At 43.9% G+C, this 22,282-nt stretch overlaps 1 protein-coding gene across 1 annotated transcript in view; it reads right to left on the bottom strand.

The window, feature by feature from the left end:
- LOC101967153 (guanine nucleotide-binding protein subunit alpha-12) overlaps nt 1–22,282 on the bottom strand; it is a 95,222-nt gene that overhangs the window by 3,570 nt on the left and 69,370 nt on the right. The window contains exon 3 of the mRNA XM_005340835.5: nt 550–600. Within this exon, the coding sequence (XP_005340892.2) occupies nt 550–600 (51 nt within the window). The remainder of the gene's footprint in view (nt 1–549; nt 601–22,282) is intronic.

Here is a 22,282-nt window from a genome sequence, read left to right as displayed (position 1 = left end):
AGCCCTTCAGTGACTTGGGCACACTGCCACCCACACAGCTAGCCCAGGACTGGGCAGAAAGTGAACAGGCCTGGACCTGGAGGCTAACTACAGCTCACAGGGGATGGGACAGAGAAGTCCAGACTAAGACCCTACAGGATGGATGATCAGTTAGTTCAGCCAGTAAATCAAAAGGGGAAAAAAAAAAGATGGGAGAAGAAACCTATAGATTAAAAGAAATTTAATCACATCAACTGATTGGGATGGTGGATAATACTAGGATGTTGATTCAAACTATAAAAAAAAAAAACAACCAAGAAAACCTTAAGGAGATGACTGAGAAAATCTCAGGGCTGACTGGAGACTGGCCGACAGGGATCCTTGCTAATTTTTCGGGAGTACAATGGTATTGTGATGATTTTTAGAGTCCTTCTGTATAGGACAGATCTACGCTAGAGCATGACATTACGTGCTGTCACAGGACCCAGGCAGGACGAGCGGGCCCATCAGCATAGCCAGGTCCCTTGTTGCTTGCTTTGGGCTGCAGAGTCCTGCGGGGTGGTCACTCACCAGCTGGCCAATCCGGTCCAGGTTATCCAGGAAGTACTTCACTGATTCACCCTGTCACAGAGAAGAACATTCGAGGCTCAGTCTAACCCCAACTGGCAAATTAAAGGACTAAACAGGCAACAGCAGGGACACTTCACTGTGCAGACAGGAAAGCAAAGTAAAAAAGACAAAGAGTATCCATGTGATTTTTAAAATTAAAAACACAATTAAAATTAAAACCACAGAATTTCTACAACAATGCGGTTTCTGCAGCTCTAGCCCCAAGATACGAACTCTGTTTTGAATGCTCCTGCTCCAGGCCACACTGCCAGCGGGGGACAGGAGCTTAGTTCTGTCTGCAGTTCTGTCTCTGACAAACTTGGCCCAAGGGACCCAGACATTGTTTCTAAAGACAGTAAACCCTGAACAGAAGGGGCAGTCTTTCCAGTTCCATATGATTTCACACACTTTTATGACTTGGTGCAGAACAAGGAGCACCTTTAGGTTGGGTTTCCGAGGTGGATTGACACGTCCTATGAACTGGGCCAGGTCCCATGGCTGGAGGCACACTTGAGGACACTCCGCTTTCTGTTTCAGAATGTGCTTAGTGCCTAGGGCAGTGGCACTCACAAGGCACAAGGGGGCTCAGGGACATTCCAGTGCTGGCTTTAGCTCCAGTGGAGCTATTGGAGGAAGGAGTAAGTGAACAGACAAGCAAAGGCCTCTCTTAGTAGGTGGAAATGAGTGCTCTCAGGTACAAAGATCTCACCAGAACCTCACTCTGAAAGCTGGGTGGCAGTGAGGCAGGCCTGGGCTTCACACACTGTCCCTTGAGGGGTTTGTGTAAGAGCTGCTCTGTTCAGGTCACTGTGCACCTTCCCACAAAGTGTACAAGAGGCAAGGTCACCCACACACTCGGCCAGTCGACACTCTAGATTCCCAAGGAGGAAAGATCACTGGAAAGGCACCAGATTATAGCTTGTGACTTCATAAGAAAAAGGGGGAGGACCGATGGGAGCCACCAGCTACTTGTTTCTTATGCTCCTCTGTCTCGGATGGCCCAAAGGCAGAAGAGTGACTTCCTTTACTGAAGAGTCAGCCTTCTACTCCAGAATGTGAGGATGACTCAAGAGAATGTTTTGTTTAAAGGGGTGGGAAGGCCCCTTTCCGGCATTACAGCACTGATGATAAGCAGTAAAGGCAATTTTCCTCCTTGCTGGATCGGGAACACAGGCTGCTCCAAAGTGGGAAGAGCCACCCCAGTGCCTCCTGGGGTGCCCAGGGCTCTACTCAGGTGGCTCCCGCCCCCACTTCCCCTCCCACACCAGACCCTTGCATGAGAGGAAGCCATCATCCGACAGAGTGAGGCAGCACAGCCCTTCTGCTGGCTGCTCTGGTCCTTGGCTTTGTTTGCAATCTGCCTCCCCCATGCTCAGACAGGAAACAGCTGGGCAGTGAGAAAGCTCTGCAGGGAAAGCTCTGCAGGGACCGCAGTGCACCTGATTAGGACATCCCACTTCCCTGAAATGCCCTTCTCTTCTCCCTCCTACCTCTCACCAGAATCTTGGAGGTGTGGAGACCCTGTACCTCACAGGCCCTCTGCCACTGCTGGCCACAATGGTGCCCTCCATGCTCTCCAGGCAGGTTCAACAGGGACAGCACCTCAAAGCCAGGGCTGCTCCTGCCTGGTTCCACTGGGGAAAAAGGAAGCACTGGGCAGAGGAGGGCAGATGAGCTCTCTTTGCAGGGGGGTGGCAGGTTAGGCATAAAAAATCACAGCAGCTAGGCATGGTGGTGCACGCCTGAGATCCCAGTGACTCGGGAGGCTGAGGGAAGAGGACTGATTAGGAGTTTGAGGCCAGTCTTAGCAGTTTAGTGATACCCTGAGCAACTTAGGAGACCCTGTCTCAAAATAAAAATAAAAAGGACTGGGATGTAGCTTAGTGGTAAAGATCCCCTGGGTTCAATCTCTAGTACCTAAATAAATAAATCATAGCAACGCAAACCACAGCCCCTACCATTCTGGCCACCGAGAGATAGGAAGACCCGGATGCAAGTGTTTTACCCAAATGGAAGTGCCCAGACACACAACCAGAGATGAGGTAAAATATAAAGATTTAGACGTAAGGACATTCTCCCCCAGTTTAAATTTAATTTAAATATTCATTTTGAATTTGAAATCAAGTTCATCTAACTCCTGTAAAATGTATCAGATGCCAAGATAAAAAAGATCTTTCTCTACCAGGATGGCTTCTCCCCATCTCATGGCTGAGTCTCTTTGTACTAATTTGTGATCCTTGTCCATTCTGCACACGTGGAGACCTCTATCCTCCTAGGAAGAACAGCACAGGAGGGAGGGGTCAAATCCAGTTTCAGGCCAGGTTGCCTCGTCGGGATGAGAAGGCTGTTAGAACTGCGCTGTCGACCACCCTGCTCTCCAGCAAGGGGCTGGAGGAGAGGAGGCAAGGAAGGGAGCACCAATCAACCTTGCTGAAACCAGAACTTTGGTGACTGGCATCCACGCTCTGTGATGCTGTGCTGGGGCAGATCTAATTGCTTCCAGGGCAGTCATTTGCAACAGACTTCTTAGTTCCCACAGCATCAGCTCATTAACACGAAGGTTTAAAATCCCAAGATGATCTCAACACACAGAGTGTTTCTTTGGAGAACTAGCGTGTGACAGCCATGGAGATGTTAACATGAAATTGGCAGACAGAAAGTGCACATGGGCATGCCAAACAGGACTGCTCCACTCAGGACAGCGGCTGAATTCATGGCCTCGAAAACAGGAGGAAGGCCCAGACTGTTTTTTTCACTTATTTGAAAATCTAAGTCACTTAAGGAGAGTAAGAACAAGGATTCATGGATTAAAACAAGAGGAAACAGTTCATCAGGTTGGGATCCTAGGCCCTGGGGCCCATGCTTGCTGGGGGCCTGCCCTCCTAAGTCAGCCCTCTCAGTGAGGCCTTCCCCTCCCAGCGCTGAGACCACTGGGTGGAGAAGCGGGTGGCTGTTTCAGGAAGCCCAGCAGGTATATTTGGGGTTATGCACCTATGATAGGCACAGATAGGCGAATGGAATGAAACTGGCTGCATCCTTCATAAGATCACCTCGGGAATAACCTGCCACCTACCCTGCAGTGGGCACATGCCCAGGCCTGCCCTACTGCAGTCTGTGGCCCCTCCTTTGATGTTGCTGCACCAGAGAAGCTGCCGTCCATGCCATCTGCTGGCCTCACACAACTCCCTGGGGTTGTAGGACCAAGAGAAAAGAACCTCGGGCCTTTCTTTCAACACAGGCCAAGAGGGCCCTCAAAGTCAACACACTAGAGCTGACTTTGGTTCTCCCAAAGTGTGGATGGTCTACAAGGTGGTGGTAAAGTGGCTACAGAAAGCACATACCAGCTTCTAGCCTGGGGCCATAGGTTTTGAAGTCTGAATCCTATCTACACTGTGAGTCCTCTTACTGTTACTGACTTAGTAAGCACAACTCTAAATTCTCAAGTGGGGCAGCCTGCCAAGGTGAGCCAGGATCTTCTACTGGAAGAAAAAAACAAAAAATCCCCCCAAAACCTAAAGGACAAAATCAACTCTTCAAAACTGAAGCCAAACTGAAATGAATTAGCTAAGAACCCTCAGGTTGGAAGTTCTCCTCACGCTTTGGCCAGCACACGGGCAAGTGTGGAGGAAGCTGCCTGGCTGGGCTTTGGCTCTTTTGAGCTTGAGGGGCCTCGTGTCTGTGCTGTGAACCCCCCAGGTCCCACTTAAGTCCTTGACCCTCCATCCACAAGCAGCTGTCCACGGCAACTATGGGATCCCCGGGGGGAAGGGCCCACAGGGCCTCACAGAGCTGTACCTCTCCACACCTGGGAACCAGGGTCTGCCAGTCAGTTTCCTATTAAAATTCCAATGATATGCTTCATAGAACTAGAAAAAGCAATCATGAAAATCATTCGGAAAAACAGACCCAGAATAGCGAAAGCAATCCTAAGCAAGAAAAGTGAAGCAGGAGGCATCACAATACCAGATCTTAAACTATGTTACAGAATAATAGTAACAAAAACAGCATGTTATTGGCACCAAAATAGACATGTAGACCAATGGTACAGAATAGAAGACATAGAGACCAACTCACATAAATACAGTTATCTCATACTAGACAAGGGTGCCAAAAATCTATATTGGTAGCCATTTCAACAAATGGTGCTGAGAAAACTGGAAATCCATATGTAGCAAAATGAAACTAAACCTCTATCTCTCACCATGCACAAAACTCAACTCAAAAAAGACCAAGGACCCAGAAATTAGACCAGAGACCTTATGCCTAATAGAAGAAAATATAGGCCCAAATCTTCATCATGTCAGATTAGGCCCCGACTTCCTTAACAAGACTCCTAAAGTGCAAGAATTAAAATCAAGAATCAATAAATGGGATGGATTCAAACTAAAAAGCTACTTCTCAGGCAAAGAAACAATCACTGAGGTGAAGAGAGCCTACATGATGGGAGCAAATTTTTACCACATGCACATCAGAGAGAGCACTAATCTCCAGGATATATAAAGAACTCAAAAAACTTAATACCAAAAAACCAAACAACCCAACCAATAAATGGGGTAAAGAACTGAACAGACACTTTGCAGAAGAAGATATACAAGTGATTAACAAATATATGAAAAAGTGTTCAACATCTTTAGTAATTAGAGAAATGCAAATCAAAACTACTCTAAGATTCCATCTCACCCCAATCAGAATGGCAGTTATCAAGAATACAAGCAATATTAAGTGTTGGAGAGGATGTGGGGGAAAAGGTACACTCAAAGATTGCTGGTGGGACTGGGAGTGGAACCACCATTTGACCCAGCTATCCCATTCCCCAGTCCATACTCAAAGGACTTAAAATCAGCACACTTAGTGACACAGCCAGACCAATGTTTATAGCAGCTGAATTCACAATAGCTAAACTGTGGAACCAACCCAGATGCCCATCAATAGACAAATGGATAAAGAAACTGTGGTATATATACACAATGGAATATTACTCAGCATTAAAAGAGAATATAATTATGGCATTTGCAAGTAAATGGATGGAGTTGGAGAATATTATGCTAATCGAAGAAGCCAGTCCCCCAAAACTAAAAGCCAAATGTTTTCTCTGATTAGTGGATGCTGATCTATGATGTGGGGGAGGAGGGCATGGGAAGAATGGAGAAAATTTGGATTGGGCAAAGGGGAGGGTGTGAAGAGGTTATGGGGGTAGGAAAGATGGTGGAATGAGATGGATATCATTACCCTAGGTACATGTATGATTGCATAAATGGTGCATCTCTACATCATGTACAACCAAAGAATGGAAATATTGCACTCCATTTGTGTACAATGAATAGAATACATTCTGCTGTCATGTATAACTGAGTAGAACAAATAAAAAAAATAAAAAGAGCAAGTCATGAGCTGCTTTAGGCTGACAGACCCGATATCCACGAGGATTTGGACAAACTATTGTTTCAAACTCAGCTTGCCATGAGCGATGGTACATGCCTATAATCCCAGTGGCTCCCTGGTAGCCCCCCCCCAATAAAACCCTCAGTTTACCTAAAGTGGCATGCAGGAAACAGAAAATCTGAATAGAACTATATTTATTCTAAAAAAATGAATTTGTTATAAAAGAAATCTTCCCCAAAGGTAAACTCCAGGCCTGGATGGTTTCTATCAAATACTGAGAGAAGAAAAAACACTAATCTTCTGCAAACTTTTTCAGAAAAATCAAAGCAGAAGGGATAATCCCAGCTTCTTTTACAAGGCCAGCACAATCCTGACACCAAAACTGACAAGAATGTTACTGAAAAAGAAAGTATAATCCAATATCCCTCTTGAACACAGACACAATCAATATCCCTAACAACACCTTAGCTAATCAATTCCAACAATACACAGGAAGTATAATACATCAATAAAATAGAAAACAAACACCATTTTAACAAAATAAGAAAGAACATATAAACATTTTAATAAATGCAGTAGAAAGTACTTGAAAACTTTGACGTAAGCTGGGCACAGTTGCACATGCCTGTAATCCTAGTGATTTGGGAAACTGAGGCAGGAGGATTACAAATTTGAAGCCAGCCTCTGAAATTTAGTGAGGGCCTAAACAATTTAGCAAGATCCTGTCTCAAAATAAAAAAATAAAAAGGGCTGGGCAGGTACCTCAGTTAAAGTGCTCCTGGGTTAAATCCCCAGTATCAAACCAAACCAAACCAAAAACCTTTGACCTACATATATGGTTAAAAATTCACACAAGCCACATATAGGAAGCTTCTTAGTCTGACGAAGGGCGTCTATGAAACACCTACAGATAACATCTTAATTAATGGTGAACTTCTGAATTCTTTTACCATAACATTTGGTAGAAAGCGTGCTCACTTTTATAGCTTCCAGTCATTACTGTATGGGCAGGTTTACCGGCACATACAATGGAGACAGTAGGCAGGCGACACACAAAACAAGGAAAAGACGTGGGACAAGGAGCAAGAAATGAAACTGAGTTTGCACATCACGGAACTGTGAGTACGAAATCCCAAGGAAGGAACCTATAAAATAGCTAACAATAGAACCATAAATGAGTTTAGCGTGTTTATGAGATAAATGGCCAGTATACAAAAATCAAGTGCATTTTCATATACTAGCAGTAAACAACTGGAATACAAAATTTAAAAAAAAGCTATTTCAGTCAGGTGTGGGGACACATGCTGACATTACCAGTGACTTGGGAGGTTGAGGCAGGAGAATCATAAATTTGAGGCCAGACTGGGAAACTCTCTCAAAATAAAAAATAAAAAGGGTTGGGGAGATATGTAGCTTAGTGGTAAAGCACCCCTGGGTTCAACCCCCCAGTACCAAAAACACCCCCCCCAATTCTATTTACAATAGCACTAAGAAACAAAGTATTCAAATGAGAATAAATTTTCTTATTTGCTGTATTTTTGTATTTTAAAATGGTTACATCTTAGAAACACTTAGTATAATATCAAAAGGAGGAAACTTACTGGAGAAGGGTGCATTTTATGCACTTTATCACCTGTGTGAGCTCCTGAGACACCACTGCTATCAAGGTGAGCTATCCCCTACCACAAGGGGCTCCCTCGAGCTAGAATTTACAGGCACACGGGCCCCTGCCTCCATTCTCCCTGCCACTGCTAACCTGATTTCCATCTCTTGTGTATGGTCTGTCCGCTTCCTTACCGTTTTACATTTTTCTAGACTGTACTTTAAATGCAAAGATACAGCTTTCCCAAACTGGCTTTTTCTCAACTCAGCATAATGCCCTTGAGGTCCACCCAAGCTGTCAACAGTTTGTTCCCTTCTGTTGCTGAGTAGGGATCCACCGTTAGGACGTGGCTAGAGACATCATAAGTAAAGCTGCTCTTGATATTCAGAGGATTTGTGGAATACGAGTTCTCATTTCTCTAGCATAAATGTCTAACAGTGTGACTGCTGGGTCATAAGTGTATGTTTAGTTTTTAAACAAAACCACCCAACTATTTCGCAGAATGGCTGTGCATTTTACACCTCCACCAGTAACACATGGGGCATTCGGCTGATCAGCATCCCCACCAGCACTTGATATTTCTCAAATTTTTATTTTATCTGTTCTAAAACGTGTGTAGTAATATTTTGAAAAGGCCTAAGTTTACATTTCCCTTAATTTGCAAAAGCCAGTAAAGCTGAGTGTCTTTATTTATTTGCCATCTGTGCATTGTCTTTGGTAAAACTCCTCATACCTTATTTTGTACTTGGACTCTAGTGCTCCTGTGTACTACTTCAGTACAGTTCTCGGAGTTCTTAAAAGATTCTAGACACGAGTCCTTTGTCAGATATGTGGTTGCAAATATCTTCTCTCAGTCTATGGATCATCTTTTTCAATCTTGATTTCTTTCTTTAATGGGTGACACTTTAGATGTTGTGTCTGAGAACTCACCAAGGTCTAGGTCCCAGGGAGTTTCCACTACTGTATCTTCTCAAAGTTTTAGAATTTTACATTTAGATCTATGATTCAGTTTCAGCTAATTTTTGTATAGGGTGAGATTTAAGACAGGGCTTAGCTTTTTGGCCCGAAGATATCAGACTGCTTAAGCATGGTTTGTTCAGAGGCCTGCTTCCTTCACAGTTTGCTTTGTCCTTGTCAGAGATCAGCTGGACATGTGGAGCTCATGCAGCTCCACCCACCTGGGAGTTGTCCTTCACCAACACCACATCTCCAGTGCTATAGCCATACAAGACCTGAAGTCAAGGGGTGGGCTCCTCCTGCTGGTTCCCTCCCTCCCTTCCCTATTCCAGTGCCTTCCCAGATACATTTTTGAATCATCACATCTACAGCTACAAAAAATTTTGCTGAGATTTTGGTGGGAATTGTGTTAAATGTGCCCATCATGTCTAAAGAAATGATGTCTTTACAATGTTGATTTTTTTCCATTCCGTGAATGCAACATGTTTCCCCATTTGCTTGGATCTTCTTGGATTTCTTTTATTGTTTTAAACCTTGCAAGTCCTACACATTTTGTTAAATTTACACCAAAGTATTTCATTTTTACATGACTGTTAATGGTGTGACATTTAAAATTTCTTTCCATGTGTTCATTACCAGTATATAGAAATAAATTTTACTTTTGTGTATTGGTTGCATATTCTCTGTAATCTTCCTAAACTGACACTAATCTACTACCTTCTTGCTGGACTCCCTGGGATTTTCCAAGCCATCTGCACCAGGAACAGTTTCATTTCTCCTTTACTGTAGATTTCCAATAAGGCCCAGGCCTTACTGCATTAACTAAAACAGGATGTGTTTCTTTTTAAATGTGACAAACCTCTTCACAGAAACTATCTGACCATTTGTGTAAAAAACTTAAAACCTAAAAATTGGAGAGAGATGTCATGTTCATGAACTGAAAGAGTCAATACTGTTAAGACATCAACCCCCAAAATTGATCTACTGACTCAGGACAAACCCAAGCAAAAATTCCAGCAGGAAGTCTTTTAATAGACATGGATAAGCTTGTGTTAAAACATATCTTTTTAGGACAACACAGAAGAACTCAAACAATTCTATAAAAGAATAGAGTTTTTATAATGCCTGATTTTAAGACTTAATATAAAGTAATGCCAAGAGATTTTGGTACTGGTGGAAGAAAAGCTACATAGATCAACTGAAGAGAAATGCGCGTCCACAAAGTAGCCCAAATATCTATGAACAATATGAGTTTTGAAAAGTTGTCAGAGTAATTCAAGGGAAGTGACATGAGAAACCCAGAAGATCTTTATGGACAAAATGACAAACACACACACACACACACATACACACTCAAAAAACAACGTCCCCAACCACTTCAGACACAAAACAGATGCAAAAAGGACCCCAGATCTAAATGTACAAACCAAAACTCTTGATTGTAAATAGGAGAAAATCCTTGTGATTTTCAGTTAGGAAAAAAATTCTGTGCTGCAAAAATTCTCAGATGAACCTCAGTGATACATGCCCTGGTACTGTTTCATCCTCCAGAGTGTGGGAGGAGCCTGTGAACAAAAAAATCACCTTGACATTGTGCAGTCCTTGAAGGGGTCCTGGGACCCCAGAGCACACGCAGAGACCACTGTTGTAGGGAGATGGGCACAGGTGGACCAGACTGCCCTGCAGCAGGATCACCATGGTCCAAAGCAGAAGTGACCACTATCTACCTCCAAATGTGATAAATGAACTGCAATCCTGTACAACAGAACTGCAAAGAGCCAATGAGGAGATCATGACCACTTGTCCCAGTTTGCGGAGTCTCAAAATGCCACGGAACAAAGAAATGAGTCGGAATAAAAATTTCAAGTGATTCTTTATTTACATTCTTTATTAACTTTATTTACACTAAAAAAACAGACAAAGCTAAACACACTAGTTATAAGAATGAAAACACATACAGTGCTTCCTCTGTGGCAGATGCTACTGCAAGTGTCTTCTGTTACTAACTCTGCTGGTCCTCACAACACCTGAGGCAGGTGTCAGCCCATCTTGCAGAGGAGAGGAGACACAGTGGTCATCTGGCTCCTTAGATGACAATTTAGGGATAGACAGATGGCAAAAATACAGGAAAAGGAAAGAAATAACTACCCCAGTCTCAGAACAGTAGTTCTGCTGGGTGGAGGTAATGGGTACAGGGGTGTATAAGTTCCTGTAGAAGTTCTAAATCTGAGTGGTGGGCACTGACGTGTTTGGTGTTTTTTTTTGGGGGGGGTACTGGGGATTGAACTCAGGGTACCCACCCACTGAGCCACATCCCTAGCCTCTTTTTTTTTTTAATTGATTTTTTAAAAATAATGACATGGGGCTGGGGTTGTGGCTCAGTGGTAGAGTGCTTGCCTAGCATGTGTAAGGCACTGGGTTCGATCCTCAGCACCTCATAAAATGAAATAAAGATATTGTGTCCACCTATAACTAAAAAATAAATATTAAAAACAAAGAAAGTAGGGAGTGTCAGTGAGCAGTGTGTGATGATTGAATAAATATATTAAAAAAATGAAAATACATGACAGTGGAATGCATTACAATTCATATTACACATATAGAGCACAATTCCCAGCCTCTTTTTTGTATTTTTATTTAGAGACAGGGCTTGAGTTGCTTAGTGCTCCGATGTTGCTGAGGCTGGCTTTGAACTTGTGATCTTCCTGTCTTAGCCTCCCCAGCCTCAGGATTACAGGCATGCGCCACTGCGCCCAACCTTGGTTTGTATTTTAATCTGTGCATGTTTCAAACCCTCTTTTATAGTCATATAGGATATGAGGAACACTTATATATTGTAATTAAAAAAAAAGAGAGAGGTGGGGAGGAAAAAAATAACCCCAAACAAATTCAGAGTGAAGGCTATTAAAAACAAGTCCTTTAGGCCAGGCAACTCCTTCCAAGCAGCTTTTCAGAAGTGTGTGCAGATCTCATTAAACACAGTCCTTCCGCTTCTTCTCAAAGCCCCTTGATCAGCAAGCTCCTTTTATAAAGCCTTGCTCCTGGCTTTCTGCCACTCTCTCCACCAAGCACACTGCCCAAGCCAGAAGCAACTAGTAGCTTTGTCATATGACTGGGAACACATCAAAATGACTTATTTTTTAAAAATAGAAAACCACCTGGTATCTCAAGGTCGAGGAATTAAAAGTTGACAAAATCCAAGACCTCTGTGTGCACCACGTAAACTGGACACACAAGTGACCACGGCAAGTCACTAGTTGAACAGAGGACTGCTCTTTCCTATTGCTCGTGTCTCCACCTTGGGCAAGGGGAGAACGCGGAGAGATGACTAAAGAGCCAGAAAATCACCAGCGGTTCAAGACTTCCAAGTAGGAGAAAGGTCACTTTCTACCAAAACAAATTGCTTGGGCTCACTTCTAAGCAGCCTGCCTCTCAGCATCTGCACACCCGTCTGTTTGTGCCAGCCCCGAGGCCAGGCCAGGCCAGTGTCTCATCAGCACAGCAGCCCCAGCAGCCCCAACAGAAGCAACCTGCCCTGAGCTCAGGAAGCACCTGGGGCTAAGCCCCCGTCCCCCCCAAGCCAGCGTCAGCACTGGGTTTCCTCACTGCTGGGCAAAGTGTATTCTTTAGTCCAGAGACACCAGGAATGACGGCACAGTGTCGGATCTGTGGGGTGTCCAATGACCCTGCGGAGTAGCCCATGCAGGCTCACACACACTCCGGGAGCCATGACAAACCTGCTGCTGTCCTTTTAAGCCTTCCCAGCCCCCTCCCTGAAATCCGTCTGCACTTCCTTCTACAGGCAGCTTATCCCGAGAGCTAAGTTTAGCTACTACCATTTCTAATCTTTCCTCCAGGGACCTGGCTGAGTTCTGCCTCCCAGAGGCGCCAGCCCCTGGTTCACTCTCGGCCGCAGCTGCAGGTCCTCCCAGCAGCCCAGTTTCCTCGGGCGGGCGGGTGCGCTTCCAGCTGACCTCCCTCACCCTGCATCCATCCTGCCTGGAACCAGTCTTCACACCTTTTGGGAGAGCTTGTTTAGACTCCAGGCAACCCAGCTCTGCTACTTCTGTGCTGTGGATGGCAGGTCACCTCTCCAGGCCTGTTTTCCCTTCTGTCAGGTCAGAATGACACCCCTGTTCACAGAACTGTCTTCAGGCTGAGGGTGCAGGGTGACCCGGGGCAGGCACTGGAATGGCAGCCCCGCCATTTGACTGAAGCCACTGCTTTGGCTCCCAATTCCAGGATGGCAGACTTGATGACAGGATTTGGGACATTACAAGAGGAAAGTAAAGTAAGAGAAAGATCCAGGAAACTTTAATTTTTTAAATTTTTATTAACCTAATGTTACTCAGGTAAACTGGAAAGAGAACACAGGCAAATCGTCCTTCATGCCTACTGGAGCTGGCACTGTCCTCTGGAAGCACTGTTTTCTATTTGATTTCTAAGGACAGAAACAATTCCCATTTTACAGAGGATCCTGCTTCCAAAACCAGCCTCCAGCCCTAAATGCAAATTAAATTTCACTTGATTTACAACTTGCAGCTCTTGGGTCTGCTTTCACCATATGCTTGGATTTGCTAAAAAACAACAAAATGAAATGCTGCAGTGAATAGTGGCCAGAACGGGCTGCTGGAAAGTGAGAAGTCTGCGACACAGCCCTCACAGAAGAGAGTGTGGCCAGGAGGTGGAGGCTGAAGCCCCAGGAGCACCAGGCCTGCCTGGAAAAGAGAAGGTGGAGAAGGCGCTAAACCAGGACGTTTGTGCTTTGAAGGTAATTAAGGACAAGTATCTCTTCAGATCACTCCAAGTCCACGTTTTCCCACCTGTCAGGTCAACAAAATGCCAGGACCTGAGAAAACAACCTGCAGGGATGCCCACTTCTCTCCACCTGCCTCTCTCCAGCCCCTCCACAAACACGTGAAAACAAGACACCAAAACACCAACTGGAGACACCAAATGGCTGGGGCTCCAAGGGTGGGGAGGCAAACAGGCTTCTCTTTAGGGAGGTTCTGAGGGCTCTGTGCCAAGCCCTGTTCACAACAGACCTTGGTTCATGAAAGATGGCAGAGGGTAACAGACAGCTCAGCTCAATGGCAAAGTCCAATATTGGCTGTGAGGTGCCAGGCACTGGGCGTTTGCATCCTGGACATATTTTCTTTCTTTAAATCCAAATGGAGCACAAGGATTCTTATTTTCCTAGTTGAAGAAACCAAAGCTTTAGAAGTTAATTTGGCCAAGGTCAAAGTGCCTCTGGAGTCCGAGCTCTCAGCCTCTGGGGCACCGGGCTGCAGGGATGAGCAGAGGCTGTCAGCTACCAAAGACCACACGCCAGGCTTTCGACTCAGAGGCCAAGTGCAACTGTATTTCCTAAACATTAGACTACAAAATCCAAACAAGGACAGCCCTCCCCCTCCCAATGGGACCTGAATGCCACACAGTGAGAGGGAGCACAAGCTGCAAGGTGTCGAGAGGAACAGGCATGTGGAAGGGACCCCCCAGCAGTGGAGGTGCGCCAAAGGGAAAGGGTCACAGTGCCCTTTGGCTGGAGACTGACCAGGCCTTGTCCTCCCCCACCACAGGCCCAACAAAAGGAAAAGAAAAGCGTTCAAAGCGGCTTCAGTCTGCCAAACATTGAGTCATCTGCAGTGCGGGGCGGCGGGCTCTCTGGAGCAAGAACAGGCAAGCTCTGCCCATGGAGCCACTTGTGCTGTGGCCACAGGGAGGTGAGGCCAAAGCAGGGATGCCCGACTCCACTGGGCGCCAGCTGGGGCCTCCGCCCCTCATAAAACACCCTGAGCTGTCCCCCCTGGCCGACAGGCCACAGGGCACAGGAGCACAGACTCAGTGCGCCAGCTCTCCACCCGCGCTCTGAGCCAGGCTGCGAGAAGACAGGGGCCAAAAGTTCCTTCTTCGTTGCTGACCAGAGTTGGCAGCAGCCTGGGAAGTCCCCTTCCTCACAGAGCCATCTCTTCGATTTTTTGCTGACAAGAGGTTAGCAGGATTTCATCGGAGATCTGCCTCAGTACACACACTCAGGAATGGAAGTTCATGGGGAATTTGTGTCCCCACACCTGAAGGAGGAATGGCACAAGCACTGAAGGGGATGCTCAGGCTCAGCACAGGTCGCCCTGTGAGAACTCGTCCTCTGCCTGACTAATGGGGGGGGTGTCAAAGCCTCCTCTGTACAGCTGCCTGCCCTCAACCCTGCCACCAAGCCACTCCAGGACACAGCTCTATGTGCATGCACCCCATATACCAAGAATTGTTTCAACTTGAAAGAGCCCCAGTATCAAAGCTAGCTAGAAGATAAAGAATTATTTCAAGGTCTAAAATACCTTGATAGAGCTGCAATGACAATATTTATTTTTCCCAATGACAGACACCAAGAAGATTCTGGATGTAGGCACCCCTGGTACCTGTGTGGGTTGCTTATTGTGCCATCATATTCAAAATTTGGCATTTTCACTAACTACTCTGAATTAACCTGAAATAAATCACATTGGTAATCTCCAATCTTTAAAAAAATTGCCTTAGAAGGCAAATTAGACTGAACAAAATGATCTTTATGGAAGTCCTGGTGTGTCACCAAAGGAGATGACTTCAGTGTAGAACAACCTGGCCAAGTTGTCTGGCATGTCTAGACAGTGCACAGGTCCAGGCAGAAAAGCAAAATTTGAATGAAATGTCTTACGTGAAACCAATTTGCCAAATGATTTTGTGCTCAAACCTCAATCAGTAACCAAGCTCATTTCCTTCCTTCTCTGCATTAGAAAATGAGATGAGAAATAAATATCCAGCCAGCTTTCCTCCCATGAGAACTGTGCCAGACACACAAGAACTCAGGCTCCTGTAAGTGAAGTGCCACCTGGAGCCAGTCTTCATGGGACAGCCGTGGAGCCCAACCAGCCATGCCTTGGCACCTCCCAGAGCAGTGCCCAGCAAAATGTCAGCCACTAGCTTCAGCAGGAGCTTCTTGGACAGAGGGGACATTTGAAAGGTGTCAATAAATCACTTCTCAAAGCAACATGTTTTCCACCTTCTCAGAGAATTTTGCTTGATATTTCTAAAAATACTCTAAATCTCGGGGCTGGGGATGTGGCTCAAGTGGTAGCGCGCTCGCCTGGCATGCGTGCGGCTCAGGTTCGATCCTCAGCACCACATACCAACAAAGATGTTGTGTCCGCCGAGAACTAAAAATAAATAAATAAATAAATATTAAAAATTCTCTCTCCTCTCTCACTCTCTAAAAAAAAAATACTCTAAATCTCAGTAAATAGGAGTAAATTGTAGGATTTTACAAAACTTTGCTTCTTAAAGCTGTTATTAGCTGGTATGGGAAGATATGACGTTCTCTTCTAAGAGAGAACACATTCATTGATAAGTCAAGAATAGATTAAAACAACAACAGTACACCACATTTTGTTTTATCTGTTCACCGACTGTGGGTGAGCAGTTGGGTCTCCATTTCAGTGGAGTCTGAAATGTACAATCGCTGCAGGGAAGGGGCATTACCAGCACTGTGGTGGCAACTCTGCTCCCTGTTCACCGTCTTCACAGTGTCCCACCCTTTACTTGGAAAGACAAACTCACTCCTCTCCAAAGATCATTAAACCATCATTAAGAGACCTTGGTTCTAGTGCAATGTTAGATAAGAAGGGAAGAATGGGAAGAAGAAAACATTATTTATTACAACACTCACCCCTAAAGAGTAAAACTTCAGCTCTCTCATAAGCACCATTAATATATTTATCTTTCATTTTAAAAGGGTGCTGAATAATATCCACAGCAACATCATTTGTAATAGACAAAAAGTAGAAATGATCAACTGCTCATCCCACAATTGGTGAAGAGATAAAACAAACTGTGATTTATCGGAGCCAGGGAATACCTTTAGCAGTAAAAATGAATGAAATCCTGATACCTGATGATCAGTACAATCCAAGTGACCTGAAACACATTCTGCAAAGGAAAGAAGCCAGTCACAAAGGCTATCTATCATACAATTCCATTTATAGGAAATGTCCAGAAAAACCTACAGAGTGGTCGAGTGGCTCTCTGGGCTGGGAGCTGGGGTAAGTGCAAATAGGCCTGAGGGACCTCACTGGGATGATGGAAATGTTTTAAAAACAGGTTTATGACTGGGTATATAGCTCAGTGGTTCAGTGCTTGCCTAGCATGTTCAAGGCCCTAGGTTCAATCCCCAGAAATGGAAAAAAATAAATAAATAAAATAAAAAATGGGTTAATGGTGATATCTTAACAATCTGGTACCTGTACTTAAAGTTATTGAATTTTGTACTTTAAAAAACTGCATAAAAAGAAAAACGTTTCTGTAAAACCAAGTTATTTACTTAAGAATGGTCCTGTTTTGCTCACACTGAGAATTAATCATCCCCCATTTAGTAACGCCCAAGTGGCTCAACACTGCTTCAGGTCTAAGATCCATTTCAGAGGCTCAAAGCGTTTGGGCAGGAAAGCTCCCACTGTAAAGTCTGTTACCGGCTGTTTTCATCTTTATTAAACCACAGATATTTAACCAAATAGAAGCAGGAAGTTAAACAGACCCCAAATGTCAATTAAAAGAAAACTGAGTAAGATCCCTAAGTGGAAGTACAGGCTCTGGCATGTCCCCTTCAAAGGTCCTTGCACGCTCCCAGTACAGGGAAGAAGGAGAGGAAGCGCCCAGAGGATGGAGCAGCCCCTCCCGTGCTGAGCCCCTGGAGAGAAAGGTGGGCACAGCGTAGGCTTGGTGCTGTTGGAGTCCAGGATTCCCAAATTGGGTCTGCAGAGGCACATCCTCAAAGAGAGGCCTGGAGAGAAGGAAATGCACATCTCTCCTAGAGAGGCCCAGAGCTGCAGTGTGGGCCGGTGCCCAGAGGTCTGTTCTGCTTCCATTCGACCCATTTTTCTCAAATTTACCATCTATATCCTTTTTCATCTAAGACCAAAACTACTCTACTCCTTCTTAAAAGCTAGACAGACAAACAAAAACAAAGAAACAAACAAAAAAACCCCAAACCCTCTTTATAATGTGTTTTACGAAAAAAGAGGGAAATCACTGTCTTTATAATTTACTGAAACACTTTAGTGCCTAACAGGAAGTCCCTAGCTTTCAGCTTTGAGTTGAGACAAGGCAAGAGTTAAGAGGGAGACACCAGTCAGAAACAATCCTAACAATCCTATAAAAGAGAGGGGTGGGGGAGAGGGAGAGAAGGTGAGAAGGAGGAAAGGAGGGGGGAGAGGGAGAAGAAGGGGGAGAGGGAGGAGAGAAAGAGAGGGAGGAGAGAGAGAGAGAGAGAGAGAGAGAGAGAGAGAGAGAGACATCAAACACGCACATGCACAAATGAGGTAGGTGGGAAGCAGACTGCAGTTCTCAGTACTCTTACAAATTTTAGTGTGAAATTATTTCAATCTCTTTTTTTAAACAAGAGACATTATACGTTCATAAACATGAGCATAAATATGACCACAAACAATATTTCAAAAAGGAGTCAATTAAGAGTCTGCTCCATGAAATGCTTGTACCAGATAAGGAAGCCCAGAATATCCAGTCCTGAAAGTGGTTTTCCCACACCAGATCTCCCTTCCAGTCTCTGCCTTCCCTATCGGAGGAGGCTTGGGTGACAAGCTCCCTGGGATGGCCAGGCAGGGGTTTTGCTGTGAGATCCCACCTACTGACTTCCGTGGATGATGCGCTCTGATATGAAAGGTGAAATGGATCCTGTCTGCCCGGCAGAACACCCAGCTTTCCAATAAAGACATCGCAGGAGGATGAGCACGAAGCTCTCCCTTAAGGGAGAACTGCAGGCATCTTCTAGAAGGCTCCCAGGCCCACAGCACTGGTGTCCTCCATCTGGCTTATTACTGACTGAGAAGTGTAACCAAATGCAACCTGGGATTTTTTCTGATCAGGTTACAGTTGAGATTCTGTATGATGCTATTTGTTCAATTACTTCCACCCTCCAAACCATCCCAATAACAATTTGTCTTCACAATTATCAAGGTGGAGCTCAGCTTTGACTTCATAATGCAGACTTTTCTCTATTGGTATCTGGGTAGCAGGTCTGGCTTTTTTCCTAACAGATAAACAAATCATTTTCTTAACCATGGGTTAGGGGTCCAGGCCTGCCAGCCAATTGAATCAAAGACAGGGCTGCTCTTGGGGCTGGGGCACCATCCAAGTGTGCTTGAGTTTTTCTTTTGTTTCTGAGCAAGCTCTAATGGTTTCAGCCCCAGCTGAGCACTGAGGCAGCCTTGGGAAGCTGCCTCTCCTTCCTCCCAGCATGTGCCAGCGGGTCCTGTGGGGAATGCAGAGATTAATTACAGCTGGACTTGCTCAATCCTCTTAGAGAATGGAATCTTTAGAGACTTAAGGAAGTGTTAATTATTTTAAATGCTTCTGTCCGGGCAGAATGCACAGTGTGGAGGTAGGTGGACTCTATCTTGTAAGGCAGAAAAAGAATCCTCTGGTTGCTCTGTGTCATGAAGAAAATGAAAACCCTTCCTTAAGGAAAAGAAGCAAAATTCCAGAAATATAAATCCCAGGATCCCAAATTACTTCCCCAAACTCTAAGCCTGGATCTTTATAATGTGTTAAAATTTAAGGGGAAAATAACTTCTTGGTTTTGTCAAGCTGATGGCAAAAGTCAATACAATTAGATTTGTCAAATGAATGGGCAGAGAATAGTGGGTGCTCTGTAAACCTGAGACTTCATTTCTGACTTAAATATTCAGTTAAAGGTCAAGAAAGCCAGCAACAAGAAGTAGGGAGCTCTGCATTCTGTTTTCATCATGGTGATGTCTTTCCTGTGACCTGTTTCACATCTCCACATACATACTTTTTTGCGTGTGTAAAAAACATGTTGACATAAACTTCACCATCTCATCCACTTCTAAGTGTATGTTTCAGTAGTGTCAAGTACATTTGCATTGTTTTGAAACATCTCCAGAGCTTTTTCATCTTGAAAATCTGAACCTCTATGTCCATTAAATAGAAACTCCCTTTTCCTTTTCCCCCCGGCCTTGGAATCACCACGAGCTTCTATCTCCATAAATTTGACTAGTTAGATACCTCATGCAGCTGGAACCCTACAGTATTTGTCTTTCTGTGACTAGTGTATTCCCCTCAGCATCATGTCCCACATGTCCACTCCTGCTGCAGCATGCATGGGTATTTCTTTCCTTTTTAGGACTGAACACCATCCCATTTTATGTATAGACCACATTTTGTTTATAAATTCACCTGTCAATGAACACCTGGGTTGCTTCCGCCTTTTGGCTATTGCAAATAATGCTGTACAAAAAATGGACGTGCAGGGGCTGGGGTTGTAGCTCAGTGGTAGAGTGCTTGCCTACCACATGTGAGGCACTAGGTTCGATCCTCAGCATCATGTAAAAATAAATAAATAAAAGTATTGTGTCTATGTACAACTATTTTTTTTAAATGACATGCAAATATCTCTCTGAGATCCTCTTTTCAATTCTTTTGCATATATATCCAAAATTGAAATTGCTGGACCATATGGGAGTTCTATTTTTAATTTTTTGAGGAACCTCACTTTTTTCTACAGTGGTTGCACCATTTTGTATTCCCCACCAGTGGTGCACAGGGCTGCATTTTTCCAGATCTTCACCAACACTTGATATTTTCTGGTTTTTCCATTGATAGTGGTCATCCTACTGGGTGTCTGGTGGTATCTCAATGTGAGTTTCATTTGTACTTCTCTGATGACTAGTGATGTGGAGCACAGTTTAATAGGCCTGTTGGTCATTTTTAGGTCATCTCTGGAGAAATGTATATTGAAGTCCTTTGTCCATTTTTAAATCAGGTAATTTGATTTTTTTGTGTGGTTGAGTCACAGGAGACTTTGTATATTCTGGATGTTAATCATGTGTCACATCTACTATTTGCAACTATTTTCTCCCATTTCGCAGGCTTATCTGATGTAGCGCCACATTTGTCCTTGTTTGTTGCCTGGGCCTTTAGACTCACATCCAAGGAATCACTGCCAAATCCAGTAACCATGACACTTTCTCCTTTGGTTTTATTTTTGGAGTTTTATAGTTTTAGTTTTTATTTATTTAATACATTGTGAGTTAAGTTTTGTAAGTTTTTTATATGATGTAAGATAAGGGTCATTTTTTTTTTTTTAATAACTGTCCAGTATTCCATTGAATTAAGTGTGCAAAAGTTACTTGCCCCTACCAACAGCCATTCTGGTGAACTATTTCCAGTGTTGTGCTACTATGAGCAATGATGGCTTGATATCCTTTGTAGAAGCTTCTCATGCTTGAGAGCAATCATCTCCCAATCTGTTTAGTAGTTAAAAATCAACTTTGGTGGGCTCATTTTTAACTTTATTTTGAAATTTTTGACTGCTTTGTTGTATTGCAATTCCTTGCTTTGAAACCCTTGGCACCAGGTAAATTTTGGAATTCAGAATTTCAGAGTTTGGAGAAGTAATATGGTACAAAATATCACCAGGTGTGTTCTGGGGTAACAGCTCCAGTCAAATACTTCAGTATGTCTACAGTAACAAACACATGACTTGTGCTCCTACCATCAATGCCCTGGCAGCTACCCTCATGCAGCTGTATTTATGTGCCTAAGCTCGATACCTGTACATAGAACTGCTGGGTCAAAAAGTATGCACATTGAGCTGGATGCAGTGGAGCACACCCATAATCCCAGAGGCTTGGGAGGTCGAGGCAGGAAGATCATGAGTTCAAAGCCAGTGTCAGCAATAGCAAGGCACTAAGCAACACAGTGAGACCCTGTCTCTAAATAAAATACAAATTAGAGCTAGGAATGTGGCCAGTGCCCCTGAGTTCAATACCCAGTACAACCACCCCCCACCAAAAAAAAATTACACACATTGAAATTTTTAATATTTTGGCCAAAAATGTCTCTCTCAAAATGGTGTGCTGATTTATATATCCCAAAGAACAAACATTTAAGATATCTGTTTCCCCATACCCTCAGTACACTGGTATTATCTAATTTCACTCCAATTTGATGGGAAGCATGGTTTTTTTTTGGATTGTTTTGTTTTTATCTTGGGGGTTAGGGGTCCATTACTTTTTAATATTTCCTTTACTTTTATAAATAATTTATAAGAAAAAGTCACCTAAAAATGAATGATGGTGACATGCAGAGGTAAGATTCAATTCAAGTATTGTGTGGAAAATATGTTCTTGAGATAAATACCCAAAAACAAATCTAAAATGCATGACTTTGCTGATGTTCATTGCCTATTACAAATGGGATAACCATTTGCCCTAGTGAGTCCCACTTTAAGCTTATTCTCTTGGCATAATTACTGCTAGGCAAATTTACTAAGTAATTTTGCTTAGTAACAAACATGCTATGATTTGCGTATCAAATGGTCACACAGAATTTAAATTTAGATCTGGCGTGCCTACACAGACTCTGAACTGTATCAGGGAAGGGGAGTTCAAGGCTTGACAACTCGCTGGGCCAGTTATAAGCAATGCTGTTCCCTCCCACCTGGTTAAGTGTTATATTCAGATTTTCTGAGTACCAGAGCTAATGGGATGTGCACTTGTAATTTTGTTTTTTCATGCTGGATCCATACAAATAAAAATTGTTGAAGACACATGTCCTGCTGTACCCCCAAGGAATGGCGATGCCTATAAAGTGCTAAGACTTAGTCAACGTCTTAAGATCATAGGAACGTGGACCTGGAGGGACAGCAAGTGTCAGGTCCTGATAAGTTCCTGCCACAGCAATGAA

The sequence above is a fragment of the Ictidomys tridecemlineatus genome, chromosome 10 (assembly GCF_052094955.1).
Source record: "Ictidomys tridecemlineatus isolate mIctTri1 chromosome 10, mIctTri1.hap1, whole genome shotgun sequence".
Lineage (NCBI taxonomy): Eukaryota > Metazoa > Chordata > Mammalia > Rodentia > Sciuridae > Ictidomys > Ictidomys tridecemlineatus.
Note: the sequence above shows the minus strand (reverse complement) of the source record. Positions and strands in the feature narration are given on the sequence as shown.